At 41.0% G+C, this 17,149-nt stretch overlaps 2 protein-coding genes across 2 annotated transcripts in view; both read right to left on the reverse strand.

Annotated features, from left to right (window-relative positions):
* Window positions 1–593: 593 nt before the first annotated feature.
* On the reverse strand, window positions 594–11,124 carry CUNH5orf49 (chromosome unknown C5orf49 homolog). Its single transcript, XM_039714800.1, has 4 exons — window positions 11,067–11,124; window positions 8,701–9,040; window positions 4,924–5,040; window positions 594–910 (listed from the first exon to the last, which is right to left on the reverse strand). Exons 2-4 carry the CDS (start codon window positions 8,851–8,853, stop codon window positions 764–766), a joined length of 417 nt encoding a protein of 138 aa, XP_039570734.1. The 5' UTR covers window positions 8,854–9,040; window positions 11,067–11,124; the 3' UTR covers window positions 594–763.
* A 3,118-nt stretch (window positions 11,125–14,242) lies between these two features.
* Window positions 14,243–17,149, reverse strand: part of ADCY2 (adenylate cyclase 2) — a 209,009-nt gene continuing 206,102 nt past the window's right edge. The window contains exon 25 of the mRNA XM_039714799.1: window positions 14,243–17,085. Within this exon, the coding sequence (XP_039570733.1) occupies window positions 16,933–17,085 (153 nt within the window). The 3' untranslated portion in view covers window positions 14,243–16,932. The remainder of the gene's footprint in view (window positions 17,086–17,149) is intronic.

Raw genomic sequence — 17,149 nt, forward strand, 5'->3', positions numbered from 1 at the left:
CACCCTTTGTAACAAATTATTTAGTGCTTGTTCTGCTAGTATTCTTAGGTTTTTTTCCCATTTTTTTCAGATTTGATACAGAACCAATGATGATTTTTCTTGTTAAATCAGTCAGATGCCATTCCTAGAGTGGGTCAGTGAATTGAATGTCTGAATTCAGCTAAATCCAGATTTTGTCTCTTCAAATGCCAAGTGCTCAGAAGTTCCTTTTAACTCGAGTTCCACTTGAAGTCTAGTGAAACTGCTAAGCACATAAGCTCATACATTTTTGAAAATTCTGAGCTGAATATCCATTTCAGCTGTTGTGTACCTAGAACAATGTCTCATAATTCTCTAGCAACTCCGTAAGGATTGGAAAATCTGTGACTACTGATACCTTGATGGACAAGCTTATTTAAAATATTAAGTCTGTGAATGGTTATGTAGATGCAGTGCCCAGGATTGCAGACACAGCTTTTGACCCAGCAGGTCTCATTCCCAGCATTGCTGCCTAAAATGTTCTAAATGTTCTTGTTGGTGCTGCTCTTCATGAGATTTTTGTGAGAATGTAAGAAGAAGACATGCATTTTAGTTAGCATAAGAAAACGTGCAGCTGCTATTTCACCCTATTTTTAATCCAGATAATTCTCATTAGATAAACTGTAGAGGAAAAGGCAAAAGCACCATATTGCTTTTCAAAGTGTTAGGTTGTTTTCCAGATAAATATTGCTGGAAATGACAGATACGAGAGATTACCCAGGGATCCAGGCCTGGAGAAGGTTTTTCAATGAGCAGGGCGGCTGCCTTCCCCGTAGATTGCTGCGTGCACGCTGTTAACCCTCGCATGCTCTCCGGTTGCTGGGTCTAAGAGCTTGTGTAAGCGCTTCCCATACTCTGAAGATGTGAGCACAGGAACAGGTCTTGCCATTTCCTGTGAAAACACAAAAGTCACCTTAGAAGAAAATCACAGGGTGAATAGAAAACATGGCAGTTTTCTATTGCTAAATGTGCTGTGGCCAGGGGTAAAATAACTGACAGAACTGTACAGCATCTGCAATATGCATGTGTATTTGTTTAGCACCCTTACTATTCTATCCCTGCCCTAGTTTTTTGTGTTATTTTTATCTTGGCAAAACATGAATGTGTCACTAGATGACAACATGATAAGATGGAGTTGTGGACTGATAATTTTTTTACACAAATACATACATACACATGTGATTACCATGTGATTACTGGGTAACTAAATGCTAGAAAAGCAGAGATTTTATTTTTATTTTTCTTGTGCACCAAGTTGCGTGATTCTTTTGAAAAATAGGAGAGATTTGTGCCCCCTGTTAGAGGAATACCTACCCTGCTTGCACAATTCAGTTGAAAGCACAGCGTGAAAAAAATCAAAGCCTAAAGAAAAATCCTGAGCAACCACTAGCCCATGCAAGCTTTCCCTGAAGGCAATAAAGCATATACTACTTTATTTCTGCACAATGAAAGGTTTTACTAAAATACGTGTAAGTAAAACATGAATGTGTCACTAGATGACAAGATGATAAGATATGGAGTTGTGGACTGATAATTTTTTTACACAAATACATACATACACATGTGATTACCATGTGATTACTGGGTAACTAAATGCTAGAAAAGCAGAGATTTTATTTTTATTTTTCTTGTGCACCAAGTTGCGTGATTCTTTTGAAAAATAGGAGAGATTTGTGCCCCCTGTTAGAGGAATACCTACCCTGCTTGCACAATTCAGTTGAAAGCACAGCGTGAAAAAAATCAAAGCCTAAAGAAAAATCCTGAGCAACCACTAGCCCATGCAAGCTTTCCCTGAAGGCAATAAAGCATATACTACTTTATTTCTGCACAATGAAAGGTTTTACTAAAATACGTGTAGCTGTAAGATTACAGAAATAACTGCTTTGCCATGATGGAAAGTGGACTTGATGAAAAACAACATGACCAAGAAAAGATTTTAAACTTGTTCTTAGTAAGCTGCACTTTAAGTGGCTGTGCAATCACTATCTGCAATCTGCAGTTCCTTCCTGTGTTAGAGCAACAGGGAGCTTAGAGAGTCAGAAGACAAGATTTGTTTGTTTTTCTTTCCCTAGCCAAAGGTCTCTGCTTTATCAGGCTGCTTGTATGTTTGCACACTGACTAACACAGTAAGCCTTGGTCTGCAATGTGTTTTCCTAGTCTTATACATAGTATCTAAAAGGCAAATCAAAATGCAGATGCCACACTATAGTTCGAGTGCAAGCAAATGACTTCTTTGTTGCAACAGACACAAGCCTGAGCAAATCAGCACTTAGGTCCTGCAAGGATGCGGGTGGGAGCACAGATTGGCAGGATCTCATAGCAGGGCAGTCAGCTAAGAGACCTGCAACAGACACAAGCCTGAGCAAATCAACACTTAGGTCCTGCAAAGGATGCAGGTGGGAGCACAGATTGGCAGGATCTCATAGCAGGGCAGTCAGCTAAGAGACATTTCCAGCCTTATGGACAGAACCTGAGGTTCATAGAAGGATTCTGTAAACACTTTTCAAAAACAAACAAACTAACTAACTAACTAACCCACTCAATACAAAAGCTCATTTCAAAACAATCATATATCTCCCAGTTCTCCTGCCCACCTTACTCCACCCTATTAAAAGCTATTCAGTACACTAACTTTTAACCCCAGCAGAATGAAAATCAAGTCAAGAAGACTGGCAGGCAAAATTAAGATAATTTCCTCCCCTGCCCTAGTTGTGGATAAATGCTGAAAAGTGAGAAACTAAAAAATCCTTGTACCATAAAGAAAGACTTTGCTAGAAATTCAGGGTTTACAGTGCTAATGACAGGCAGCAGTATGTATTTCCAATAGTTTGTATTCCTTTTAAATAAATAAGTTTATTTAAAATCAGTTTTCAGCATCCTTGGTAGCACAGCGCTGACTGTGCACACTGGCATTTCATCTTGGTGGGTTTGGCATTCAGTGGGTTTCAGATTTTCCAACAGTTGGCTGGGAAGCATCCTGCTGCCCGCCCTCGCAGTGTGTAATTCTAGCACTGTTAGCACTTGCAATCAGCAATGGCAGCCCTGAGCACACACTCCACTGCAGTTACTCAGCTGCATGTAGCTAAACCGAGTATCTGTCACTGTACTCTTGAATTCCTGGGTGCACCCAGGTTACCTGCAGGAAATGAGGGGCTTACTTGCAGTGGTTTGCTTTTTTCCAGCTCAAGTAAAGCAGTGTACTGTGGTTCAGTCTGTTTGTGTTCAGTGTTGAACTAAAAAGATGTCAATTGTGGTGTTTTTATTTATTATATTTTATAATTTAGTTATTATTACATAAAGCCTGATAGGGCCCTGTGATAAAGATGAATTGAGTATATGATCTGCACTTAGTTATGGTTACAGTGTTGGGTGTCATGACATGCAGGAGGATCATGCTGTAGTATTAAATAACTGTGGGTTTGATGTCTATCCATGCTAATTAAAGGGCTGGATTAAGGGACACCTGTTTGGACAGTCCCATGTGTGCACTGCCCAGCACAGCTGGTATGAATTCTGGTCCATAAAAGTTTGCTCTAGGAAGAAAGCTGATAGGAAAGTGAGTTTTGTTGATACAAGAGCTCAGTAAAAAGCTGTAACTTTATATTGATGAACTTTCTACACAAATTTGCCACTTGAAAAATATGCTTGGTACTAGGGGAGGAGGTTGTCTTTGTTTTGTTTAAATAAAAGGCTTAATTTCTAATTGGAGTAGTCATTCACATAGATACACAGATTTGCAGTTGAGTTATTAGGCATGAGCAGGTGATGCTAATGGGCACTCCTGGGATTCCTTTGAGAGCATTTAATGCTTCCTGCACTGTCTGATATCAGAGTTGAAGGGCATTATGGCTACACACTTGCACAGAAATGTCTGGCATATATAACTGCTAGTGAGATGCATCCCAAGCAGTGGGCTTTGTCAGAAAAAAACAATTTTATTGCACCGAAATTAGAGTAATTTGAACTCTTGTGTCACTCTTCCTTCTTCCTTCTCTATAACCATCAAATCAGGCAGCCATCCCTACATCCCTAGCCTACCCATCACTCTAATATCCCATGAACTCATTGGGATTTTGAGGTCATTAGTACACAGAGGTTACACTTCATTTGGTTTTTGACAGCCTCTGCCTCTGTGTTCATTTTTGTGTGTGTATACATAAATATAATTACAGACACAGACGGTTGTATATATGCTGTATTATTCAGATGCAAAAATACATCCAACATACATTTATGCATATATACCGTAGTATTTCTGTTCCCAAGGGAGTATTTACTTGTTGGGCTGCATATCAAACCCAGATTCTGCTGGCCCCGAATACTTGCCCATCCTTTCCCAGGCATGCCCATGTGTTCTGACTGACCACACCTTTGCACTAGCTCCCTATGAATTTCCTTCCTGCAGGGCAATCTGGTGTAGGTTTTCCTAATAAGCTCACCAGCTTCAGAGATGAGCTTTCACAGCAAATGCTGGTGTAAAGGGTGTGGGTGTCAGAGGACAGTAGTGAAGTCATTGCCTCTGAATCCAGCCCTCTCAGGGAAAAGAGTTTTTAAGCACCACAGAAATAACTGCAGAACCACCTGAAGTACAACTCCTGAGGGGCACAGATGGTTCAGAGTACACCCTGCACTCTGCAAGAGAGAATTTGCCTCTTCCCCCTAGCTTTAACTTGCATATGTCTTGTCACCTGGAATCTTCAGGATATGAAAGAGCAAGAGCTAATTTGGGTATCTTCATGGGATAATGCTTTCTCCTAAACCTGCAGGCTGATGTCCTCCTTCCAATTACTTTCTTACAGTATGGGTTACATTGCAAAGGGTAAAACAATGCCAAGAGCCTCCAGTCATGGCAAAAAGTACAAAACACCTTAAACAAAGATAATTATGAATTTATCAAAGGGTTACCTCCTCATTAATTTTAAGGCCACGAGCCTTTGCATGTTTTCTGTCACATCGTGGAAGATATTGATCGTAACCTTCTGGTATTCCAAAAACAGCATCATAGGTGAAAAAATCTCCTGTCTTGAGAAAAGGGGAAAAATGGCTAATTCACATAATTGCTTTACTTTACAGATTACAGAACACATGTAGTCAAATCAATACCTAAATAGTGCATGTATTGCATTAGATGATGACAACTGTAATATTACTGACCTCATTAGGAAGTTTGGGCCAGTCCTTTTGAACAGTTTGCAAAATTACCTAACGACATCTGGTACCATTTATTAAGTTGTTCAGCTCTGAAATTTCCCTTGCGGCGATTTACTTCTTCTCACCCCGCCCCCCGCCCCCATTGTAATCTGTTGTAATTTTGGAAATTGATCTGTTTTAATATTCTGCACTTAATATCCTCCTTCCTAAATGTTTGTATTTGGCACAATTATGTAAAAGCAAAACAGGAACTTTCAAACAAACAAAGGTACCCTGCACTGTAAACATAATTTAATTTCTGATTAGAGTAGAATTGAGAAATAAATGTGCCACAGAAGTAATCCTGTGACCCAGTGGTATGCATGACACACATATTTCAGGCATTAAAATAAAGCACACCCCCAGCCATACTATTGTTGTTCAACTGTTGACATAGTTTGCATCCAAATAAGCCACATAAAAGATCTGCTCTTCTAACAAAGGTGTTTGTGAAATCCAGTCAAGAAGTTCTCATAAATAGAATCAAAGCAATTTCAAAACTAAAACAACTTTTCAAAGAAAAAAAACCAAAAAGAAAATCCCCTACTGAAATATGCTGCCAGTTGTTACTGAACTTCATTAAGGGTCAATATTCTGTTAAAAATGTCAATCATCATTGGCTTTGTGCATGGCTGACTAAAAGAATGGTGCATTTTGTTGGGCTTTTTTTGTCCTCTAATTTTACAGTGTGTCAAATTTAACCTTTGAAAATCTCATGTACCTTGAGATTTTCAAATTACAGTGGTATTCTCGAAATATAGTCAAGTCATGGCAGGTCAAGAAGGTTATAATAGTTCCATTAAAAGGAAGCCATAGTTAAGAGCACTAGAGAGACACTGCTGTAATTTCAGGCTTTGTTTGTAAAGGTATCTCCAATACTTGGTTCTGCCAAGAGGAGAGATTATTTTGTATTTAACCTATCTATCCCTTCACTTCTCAGAAACCACTGAGCTTCAAAGGATTTCAGGCATGTTCAAGAGCACCCTGCACATGATTTGTCATCTCCACAATTATTTCCATGCTTCTTTGCTTCTCCTTTCTTCCCCACGCTACCAGTTTCATTCAGCAGACATTTAACTTGTACTCACCACCAGAAATGTTGTTTGCTCTTTGCTGGTATTAATATGGCACTATTTGTTACTTGTTTCAAACTAAGAAAAAGTGTCACTTGTTGCTCATATCAGAGCAGATAATTCATTCTTTCTGGAACTTGCAGACACTCAGCCAGCCTGTTATATCAAAAACTAGCTCTGTCCCAGATATCTGCTTAGAATTTTCCGCCAGATTTGTAGAGACAACACTTCTTTGCTCAATGCACTGATAACTTCCTGCTGCTGTTTCTCTTTGTTGTAAGTGATAACTTGGTTGGCCTGGGTGGTGGTGGCGGCAAGCTGTTTCTTAAACCCACCAGAGCAAGTGAATCACACAGAGCTGATGATAAATGTGCACTCAGGGTAGGCATCCTCTGTGTACTGCTGCTAAAGCTAAATGCTTTGCAAGCATTCATTAGTATTCCAGACACACATGAAATAGGCAATAGCTTTCTCCACATCACAGAAGAGGAAACACCAGGCACATTGGCTACAGTAACTTATGTAAAGCAATCCAGGGAGGCAGGAATTTCTGGCTTCTGGCCATGCAATGAGCCCATCTTCTTCCTACTTCTCTCTGCTTCAGTCTCTGATACATGGTTGGTTTTAGGTGTTTAAGCTGCAAAAAGGAATGAGATTCCTTTGGCTCTATAAATAAAAATATTCAAATTACCCAATTCCTAAATTTTGCAGAAGAATGGATTGAATCTGCTTCCTCCCCTGTGGCCAAGGCCTGGGCTGTGAAGAATCCTATTAAACAGCTGTTATCACTTTTTGTTTCCATGCCACTGGAGCAGCTTTTTTCACAAACCAGGCCTTTGTGAGTGTGAAAGCAGACTGTATTGTAAGGAAAAGCTCTACCATACGGCTGCTAATTCTGTGCAGACTGGTGAGCTCACCAGATCCAAGAGCACCATGCCAGCCCTCTACCTGCCCTTACCTTACTCTTGTTGTGCTCTCCTTACTGTTTTGTGAAGCACGGCACCAACTGTGCCTGCTGACCTTTGGGTCAGATCACCTTGCCAAGGTAATGCTGGAATCAACACAAGAGAGTCACAAGAGAAATCTTCTTGTCTTTTAGCAGGGCCACCTGGTCAATGCAGGAAATTTGCTGTTCACTGAATACCCAGCACAGTGCTCTGGTCTGTACCCTGCCCACATCCCAGGGACAGAGGACCTGCAAACTCTCACAAACCACCAGTCAGTGCTGCCTGGTGCTTGGTGCATTCAACAGCTTGTCACTTGGGTGAGGAGAGGAATCATGGGTTGTATTTATCATTATAAATTGCCACAGGATTGATATGTTACATTGACATAATAAGCATTTCAGAACTTTTTTTTTTTTTTTAGAAAAAAGCGTGCTAACTTCAATGTCTCATATTCTCCCTTCATAGAAAAGTTCACCACCCAGGAACTGTAGCTCAGCTGAGGCAGAAGGTGTAAGATTGTTTTCATTTCTGATCTTAAATATGAGGACAGAATGAGGAGCAATGGTGACATAATGCAGCAGAGTGAGGAGTGAGGCTCTCTGCCAGCGCACTTGAGTTACCACATGTTGAGTGGCAGTGTACCACCCTCAGAAGCATTCAGTCACGGACGCATATATTTATGTTATTGTTTTGAGTAGCTCCAGTGATTTTATTAAAGCTGATCATGCAGAAAATTTATGCAATGCACATGGAAAATCCTTTCCCTCAAATGAGAATGGGGAAGTTTCTTATTAAAGGGTTCCCAAGAGGGTGTGTGTTACAATAAAATCCACTGGTGCTGCATCAAACCCTAGTGACAGATAATGCCTTTCCTAGTGTTCCTCCTAAAAATGCCTCATATCTCATTGACACCAAGTGGCCTGTTCATCCTCAGTCCCTGGGAGACAATGTCTCTGCCTTTTCTTGTTATCCAGTTGTCTTGAAAGACCTTACCCTCATTTGCCATCCACAAGTAGCAAATACACTTTGCAAAGGCCTCTGATGGTGAAACTTGTTATTTTGGTATTAGATAGCCTAGTAATAGAGATTTATGTCCCACATTTCTATATCAGAAAAAAAATTATTCTCTGTGAGTGTGGTGAGGAACTAGAACAAGTTGTCCAGAGAAGTTGTGGATGCCTCACCCCTGGAGGGTGGGGCCACGTTGGATTGGACCTGGTCTAGTGGAAGGTATCCCTGCCCATAGCAGGGGGTTGGAACTGGATGATCTTTGAAGTCAACCCAACCCAAACCATTCTATGATGCTATGACGACTTTTGGCACCTGTCTGACCAGGTCGCTCATGATGAGGGCCGAGCTTTGCATCGGGTCCAACCAGAGGGTCTGCACCGCGCAGAGACCCACAGGGAAACCTCGTCCCTTCGCCCTGCGCTGCTCCGGCCTGTCCCTGCCCGCTCCCTTCACTCCCTCACCTTGTGCGGCCGGTTGTAATAGCTGAGCTCCGGAGGCCCTTCCCGTTTGGGCGGGACGAAGCTGAAGGCGGAGAAGGAGGCGAGGGCAGGCCGTCTCCTCCCCGGCGCGCTGCCGAGCGCCTCCTGCGCCAAGCGCGTCCCGCTGGCGGCCATGCTGCCCCGCCGCCGTTACCTGGCACCGCCTCGGGCTGCGCGCCGGCCCCGGGCCCCGGCGGGTCCGCTGCTCGGGGCTCGGGGCGTTCCGCGGAGCTCTGTCAGGCCTGAAGTGCGAGTTCCTGGACAGTTTGGTCTCTGTCTTGTGCAGCGACTCCAGCTCCCTGGTCATTTGTGTCCTTGGAAGCTGGGGGCGAAGGTTAGAGCAAAGCCTAGCTGAACGGGACTTTTTTTCTGTGACAGCTTGCACTAGGCCCCAAATCCCCCTCTAAGTGGGTAAATTGAATAAAACCCCACCACAGCATGGAATTTCCACCAGAATTAGGAGCCAGTGTTATGAGGACCTTGGGCTTCTCTCTTTGGATAGTAGCTCACCTACTCGGGCAGAGGCTTTCGCAGCTTCTTGAACTCTGTCAGGCTGGTGCTGTGAGCTCTTCCTTGGGGAGCCTTTTCCAGTGCCCAGCCACCCTCTGGGTGAAGAACCTTTGTCCATACATCCTCCCTAAACCTCCCCAGACTGAGCTTCAGACCCTTCCCTTAGGTCCTGTCACTGGTCACCACGGAGAAGAGATCGGTGTCCGTCCCTCCTCTTCCCATCATGAGGAAGCTGTAATTGCAATGAGATCTCCCTTCAGTCTCCTCCGTGCTGAACAGACCAAGTGACCTCAGCTGCTCCTCATATGACTTCCCCTCCAGACCCTTCACCATCTTTGTTGCCATCCTCTGGATGCTCTGTAACAGCTTAATGTCCTTCTGAAATTCTGGCACCCAAACCTGAACACAGGACTTGAGATCAGGCTGCCCCAGAGCAGAGCAGGACAATCCCCTCCCTTGCCCGCCTGGAGATGCTGTCCCTGATGCACCCCAGGACAGGGTTGGCCTTCCTGGCTGCCAGGGCACTGCTGACTCACATTCAACTTGCCATGCACCAGGACCCCCAGGGCACTTTCCACCGCAGTGCTTTCCAGCATCTCATTCCCTGGGTTGTACCTGCATCCAGGGTTGACCCATCCCAGGTGCAGAATCCAGCATAGGATGCTCAGCCATTTCAGGCAATGCAGTTGGAAAATTCTCTCATATATTTACTTGTGTTGGGAGCACTGAAGTCTTCTGGGTATAAATCTCAGACTGACTGTAAAACTGCTCTGCCCTAGCACCACCTGGCTCCTAGTTTTGATATTCACCACATGGTTATCCTGGTTTAATACATCTAACTATGCCCATGCTGCTTCTTCTGTGGTCCTTAGGGATCTGCGAGTGTCTTGGTTTAGTTTACCTTTGTAATCTGTAACCACAGGTGTAGGTAGAGCTACTATCCTGTAGGCACAGCATTACTGTTATTAATGCTACCAGTATCTGGTAAACACTTTCACAAGAGTGCTCTCCCAGGCATCTTGAATTTTACCAAACATCCAAAATTTATTTTAAATCCCCCAACTTTCAGAGTACTAGAAATCTTTACAACTGATTGTTTCAGTCATCTTGGAGCCAGGCAAAAATTCGGGGCTACAAAAGTCTCATCCCTATTATGTAGCTGCCTTTATAAATCCACTGAATTACACAGACTTCAGCTTCTTTGCAAGTGTAGCAGGCAGGCTTTATATATAATCTGCAGACTGGTGTGGGTGTTTTTTTTAATCATTTGTGACAATTTCCATCTGCTTATCTAATAATGTCCCTCTACCAATTAAGATCCTGTTCTTTCTGTAGCATGGGCCAAATTAGCACAGTGTAAGCGAGCAGTGGAATTGAAAATCCAACAGCTGCCTTGCATCAGTTTCCTAAGCAGAGACCTGCTTGCCACTGTGCAAGTGCTTTTCTGTAGTTTAGTCCGAGCACAGAGAGATAGCAAGCCCATTTATAAAAAGCAACTCAGCTGAAACTGCAGCTATAAATAGAGCCATAAGAAACTGTTCACCAGAGATACCAACTAAGCTAGGCAAGAGCTCTGAAGGCAGATCTGAAAGATTTCTCTCCAGTTCTCTTTCTACTGTTATCATGTAGCTCATTTTTATTAACATTAAATTGATGGAATTAAATTGAATTATAGCATCTGGATGCAATACAGATTGTCACAAATATTGATAAGTGCTTGTTACAGATTTTCCATACCAACCTCCACCCCCATTTGAAACAATTAAAAATTATGCTTTTCACTTAATTTTTCCTTCCCAGTGAAGGTATAAATCCTTTTAGAATTATTTTAAACTTACAAAGGTTTTTCTTCCTGGTCACCTTTTGCAGACTCCCCAGAAGCAGGATATGACTGCCCAGGGAGGTTTGTCCCAGTTGCCACCAGACTTTATTAATAAGCTGGTGTTAAGTGTATGTTCATGTTCTAAAATAGCATGGAAGGTCAGTGTCCTTCCTTAGTAATTTCTATATGAAAATGTAAACAATGGAGCAATTTTAGTCTGTATGGTGAAAACTATGCATTCAAATACAGCTGAGCTAAGAGACCAAACTGTTAAAAGTTGCTTTAAATTTGGTGTCTTAAGGAGTTCAATTGCCTGCCCTTTTGGAGAGTAGTAATACCCTCTCACTGCTAAGGTGTCTGAGTTTTGAACCTGTTGGTGTGTACTTTTATAGCCATAGCATGTCTCAAAGGCAGTGTCACTGATCTGAAATGTCAAACTGTTTTGCAGAATAACTCTGAAAAACTTCCTAAAAGGAATATGAAACAAATAATAATGGAGGCAGGGAAAGGAGACACAAGAGAGACAACGGGGAAGGGAGACAGGATGTACACAAGAGGACAGGTGACAAGGTGACATATAACTCGACTGGACAGGGCATTGATACACAGAAAAAAAACAGTAGCTGTTTTCTTACTACAAGCTGAGGTACTTGTTTTAGCCTTATGTCACTTAGAGCTGAGATGACAGCCTGCTGTCAAATTAAGGCTTAGCAAGCCCTCTCCTGTCCTAGCTCTTTGATCTCAACATGTATCGGTTTGCCATGTGGCCCTGACCTTCAGCTGAGCCATGAAGGGGAGACAGTTTTTGCCAAAGATGTTTCATTCAATGGCCCTTGAAAGAGGCTGAAACAAAAATGGCTCAAAACCTCTCTTCTACTTCCATAGCTTTGGGTCAAGCCAGTTATTTCACAGAAGTGCTTGTTTCTTCTAGATCGTAATTATGGACTGAATGCCCACCTCAAACGGGAAGGCTCTTCAGGAGCATTGCATCCATCCCACAGGAGACACTTCTCCAAGAACTTTTCCTGTGAATCCTTCTCACAGTGTGTAGTCTGTCATGAATGCTCCAGCATGCTGCTCCAGTGCAGGCTCCCCATGGGGTCACAGGTGCTGTCAGCAAACCTGCTATAGCACTGGCTTCTCTCTCCATGGGCTCACAGGACCTGCCAGGAGCCTCCTCCAGCACAGGTTTCCCAAGGGGTCACAGCCTCTTCAGGGCATCCACCTGGTCCAGTGTGGAGTTGTCCATGAGCAGCAGGTGGATGGATCTCTGCTCCACCATGGACCTCCAAGGGCTGCAGGGACACAGCTGCCTGATCTCAGTTTGCACCACAGGCTGCAGGGGAATCTCTGCTCCACTGCCTGGAATATCTCCTCCTCGTTCTTCCTTGCTGCCCCTGTATTTCCAGGGATGTTCCCTCTCTTCAGCTGCTGTTTCTGCTGCATTTTTTCTCTCTTCTTAAATATGTTATTCCAGAGCTGTTGTTGATGGGCTCAATTTGGCCAGTGGTGGGTTGGTCTTGGAGTTGTCTGGCACTGGCTCTGTTGGACACGGGGGAAGTTTCTGGCAGCTTCTCATGGAAACCACCCCTGTAGCCCTGTCTCCTTCTCCTTGCTAGCAAAACCTTGCCACACAAGCCAATATACCTGCTCCAATTCAGATCAATATTCTGTTCAAAAACTCTCTTGGTAAGTAAAGTAGTATACATTTTTATACATGAGGTGACATAACTTTCATAAAAATTGCTATTTTTAATGCTTTTTTGGAATCAAACATGAAAAATTCTATCCCAGAAATTCAACCTTTAGAATACTTCACATACATATTTTTCCTGTCAAAACTGAGATTTTCATGAAAAGCATCTCAATGGCTACAAATAGATTTGAAAAATTCTCCATCCAAAAAAATTCTAACAATCCTTGGCACAATCTTTGTTTTAAACAGGGCAGAAATATGTCAGAAATTACATTGACCTGAATAATTCCTGCTTCCAAATTTTAAAATGCTTAAAATTAATATGTAGCAAGCTTTAGGTTGAACTAGTAATAGCTGATTTATATAACACTTTTGACAAATCCACACAAATCTGAATCACTTCAAAGAACAAAAAAGGATATTTTAGTTACATATTTTATTTAAGGCACATACATCTCATTCTACATTTTCTCAGACTCACTCCACTAATTTAGACAAAAAATGAAGAACAAAACAAAAAATCTCTAGACTTAAAATTGTTTGGTGTTCACCTGTAAAAAGTCTTGAAGGGTACTATCTAGACCTAGAATCTGCTATCTGAAAATTAAAAATTAGTGTGTGTTCATATATAATCACAACAAGAAGGAAAACTCTGTATTAAAGTACAAGATAATAATATATTTTAACAGTACATCTGCTGCTATATAAAGCTTCTCGAAAACATTGCTTATTATTTATCCCAATATGAGGTTCTAGAAACAAAACAGAAAAGACTCGCAACAGCTCTTCCCTCACATCACTTTAGAGACAAGCAGACTGAACTACCTGTGTTCTCAGTGGAAAAAGAGAAGATTTGTAGATATTTTACAAAATGGAGGAAGCATATATGAATATAAGAAAATGAAAAATGCTTTTCATATAGCATAAATGTCTATTCATATAGCATATATAGCACTCTTAGAAACAGCAGCCAAATAGCAATAATTTACAGGTAATACAAACTATTTCCATAGTTTATAAAAACATCTGCAAGTCTAATCTTTCTTCCTGTCCTTTGGTAGCCCTCCATAAATTGGAGCCAAGCACTGACTTTGAAAAAGAATTCCAGCAGGCTTACCAGGAGTTCCCCTTTGATTCTCTTTTTCCCAGACCACAATGAATCACTCTTACATTGATCTTCAGGCTGCTGGCTCACAGTGTGAAATCCATTTGCATTGTAGTTTTGGAAGTCCCACTCCGTGGTTCACTAAGGAGCTGTGAATTATGTCACCAACATGGAAGGTGCAGAACTTATGACTCTTACTGTGATGTGGAATATGTGGAATGTCAAATACTGATTTACATCATTATCATAAGGTTTTTCAGATTATGGACTGATACATGAGTTGTGTTATATCCAGTTACTGAGGCTGAAATTGCTGCAGGAGGAGGAAATAAAGTTCTTAAGTGTAACTAGACAGCGGAAAAATAAGTCAATATAAACAGTAGATGTAAGATGCATTGGAAGACAAGAGGTATTTATTAAATACAAATAGCTTCTCAGCACTAGAAAGATAGTAATACTCAGCAACTGAAGGCTAGAGAGGATGGTATGCACCTTTCTTTGTCTGGGAAAAGATATGTGTATCTTTTGCCCACTTTCTTGTTCTTTAGCAGGATTTGGCTGCAAGAATCTAAATGCAATTACAAAATGAGAGAAGAACACCAGTGAAATATGAGTGCTTTGAACATGGGCATTTTTAACATGCTCTTTGAGGGCACATGTACACCTTTCTTTATATTTCATTGGACTAGTCCGCTCCCCAACATTCAGATGTTTTAACATTTCATAGCTTACAGAAATAAAGTTTTAAGTTAAAGTTTATAACAATCATAGAAACAAGGCTATGGAGTTAGGTACAAGGTTTGTTAATGATGAGCAAGAATACAAATGAAAGCAAAATCCTGAATGCACAGGTTACACCTCAAGGCTGCACATATATACGACAATATAATAGAATCCGCTTTACATAAGGGTTTTCATCCACAGTGAGAAATTATTGCGTTGACCTGTGGTAATACCACAGTGATTTTAAAGGCCCAGAGTACATTCAATGCTAAGAAGGAGATCAATAACTTATTTCAGAGTTCCTAGGACAAATTTATAGTAAGTGGTGAGGAGGGATTTAGGAGAAGTCTTATGTGACATAGCTAACTGACAGCTAGCCAATGATTGGGACACTGGGTTTGCGGCCACGTGAGTTATTTGGAAAGTCTTTAATTCCACTGGAAAACATTTACCTTAACTTGTCAATGAAAAGGAAGAAATCATAAAGACAACAAAAATATTTTTCATGAGATTTTATTAGACTGAGCACCTGTCTTGAAAATTACCGTTTAAAAGTCTCCAGGACGGGATGAAAAATTAAGTGTGTTATGTCAAACATAAGTGAAATAACTTACATTTTGCTTTTAGACTTACTTAAGGGGATCAAAATTCAGATTGTCTGTTTTACAGCAAATTAGGCACTTTGAAATCTACTGTCATTCCAATTCACTAGTGGGCAGATGGCTGCTGTGAGTAAACTGTGCCACATTCAGTGAGACTGGACTGATGCCATGTATTTGTGACCGACAATTTTGAGAACTTAGAAAGGATACCAATGCTATACAAATGTATATGCATGTTTCATGAATGAGCAGTCTGAATACTTTTTGCATTTCAATAACATGCTAGAGGTAACAGTGCATAAGTTGACTTCCATATTGATATGGTATCACTCAGAAAAAAATATTGTAATTATGTGCTATTTTGTAAATAGTATTATTTTCTTGTTAGAATGCTATGACTAAAATAGTTGATTACAACAACACAAAACTTAATTGTTACTATCTGTACTTCAAAAGAGCATAGACAGTAAAATTATCTACTTTTACTGTCTTTCACCTGGCTCATCTATGAAACTCTGCAAGTGTGATAATTTTTAATTCAAAGGGATTTAAAATAATCTCAAATATCCACAAAATAGAATTTTACTCATACTCATGTCCTAGTGAGTATAAATTAAATTATTACTTGCTTGATAAATGAGATTATTACTTTAAATATCCCACAGAATCCACCATTGTGAAGGTTAAATGAAAGGGATGCAAGGGCAAAAGAGGTTGTCAAAGTGCAAAACACAACTTTTTCTTCTTTTGAACAGCTTCTCCTTGTTACTGTTTAAGCACTGAGGGCCAGGTGTTAAGTAGCAGCACTGCTACTGTTTTCAGCATACCCACTTTGCATGTGTTTATGGATTTGAGGTCAGTCTTCTGTATCACCTAGGTAGTAAATGACTGCAAAGTGCCTAGGATGCCACCCATGACTGAAGACAGTAGAGATGATTTAGTTTCTGAAAGGCAATAGCAAGTCTAGCAGATATTATTGACCAAGGCTGTTGAGACAGCTGGCCATAGCCTGCCTCAACATCTAACTACTGAATAAAAAGCAGTGGCAGCAGCAAACAGGCAGCTTTAGAGTGACAGAAGCCAAGGAAGGAAGCAAAACTAAGAGACAGCAACAGTAAGACAAAGTACATATAAACTTTTAATGAATTAACCTTACAAAAGACAATAGCTTCAAAACATTTGACACGTTTGTACAAAACTATTCCAGCATTGTTAATTCTCTCTTCAGAAAGAATGCCAGCAAACCACCCAACGTGTCCCTGGCTATGAGATGTAACTGGTGATCACATCCAAATCCATGTGTGGACAGAGTAAACTTATTTACAATACTGTATACTTTAATACCAGATTAGTGAATGCTATTGGGGAGCGACTGTATTTTCCAGAAAACACCATGCATCAGAAAATAGTATGCACCCCTAGCTTTATTGCCTGTTTCCCCGCATTTGTCACTAACACTTCTCTTTAGTGCTTTCAGGATGCATTACCTCCTTTTGATTCCTATTCCTTCTTTTCTTGTCTTTGAATAACAGTGCAAGTAGCAGTACAATCTTCCAGTCCTATAGCATACATCACAACTGTCCTTGAACATAGAAATATCAAGGTGCAAAATGATGGCTCATGGGACTATTCTGCAGCCATATTAAAATAAGTGCCACATACCAGAAAATAGCACGCATGTTAAGGGCCAAAATGTAGTTAAAAAGTGCGTGATACTTTCCTGAAAATATGGTATTGATGACACATACAAGCATCTTCAAGATGCCACATTCCCTTGTGAAAGGGATCTTGTCATTTCTGTATGTACAAAGTATGTCTTCAATTCTCCTTTTCCTTTTACATTTATTATTCCTCTGCAGGTGCTCATGTACCCCAGTGTTTGCAGGACGTTGTTTGTCTCCTCTGTAACCTGCAACAATACAGTAAGTCAGCCAGTGTTGATAACAAAGCAGAGCAGAACCTTCCTCCAGAGT

This window comes from Passer montanus, unplaced genomic scaffold (genome assembly GCF_014805655.1).
Source record: "Passer montanus isolate IOZ18808 unplaced genomic scaffold, ASM1480565v1 scaffold31, whole genome shotgun sequence".
Classification (NCBI taxonomy): domain Eukaryota; kingdom Metazoa; phylum Chordata; class Aves; order Passeriformes; family Passeridae; genus Passer; species Passer montanus.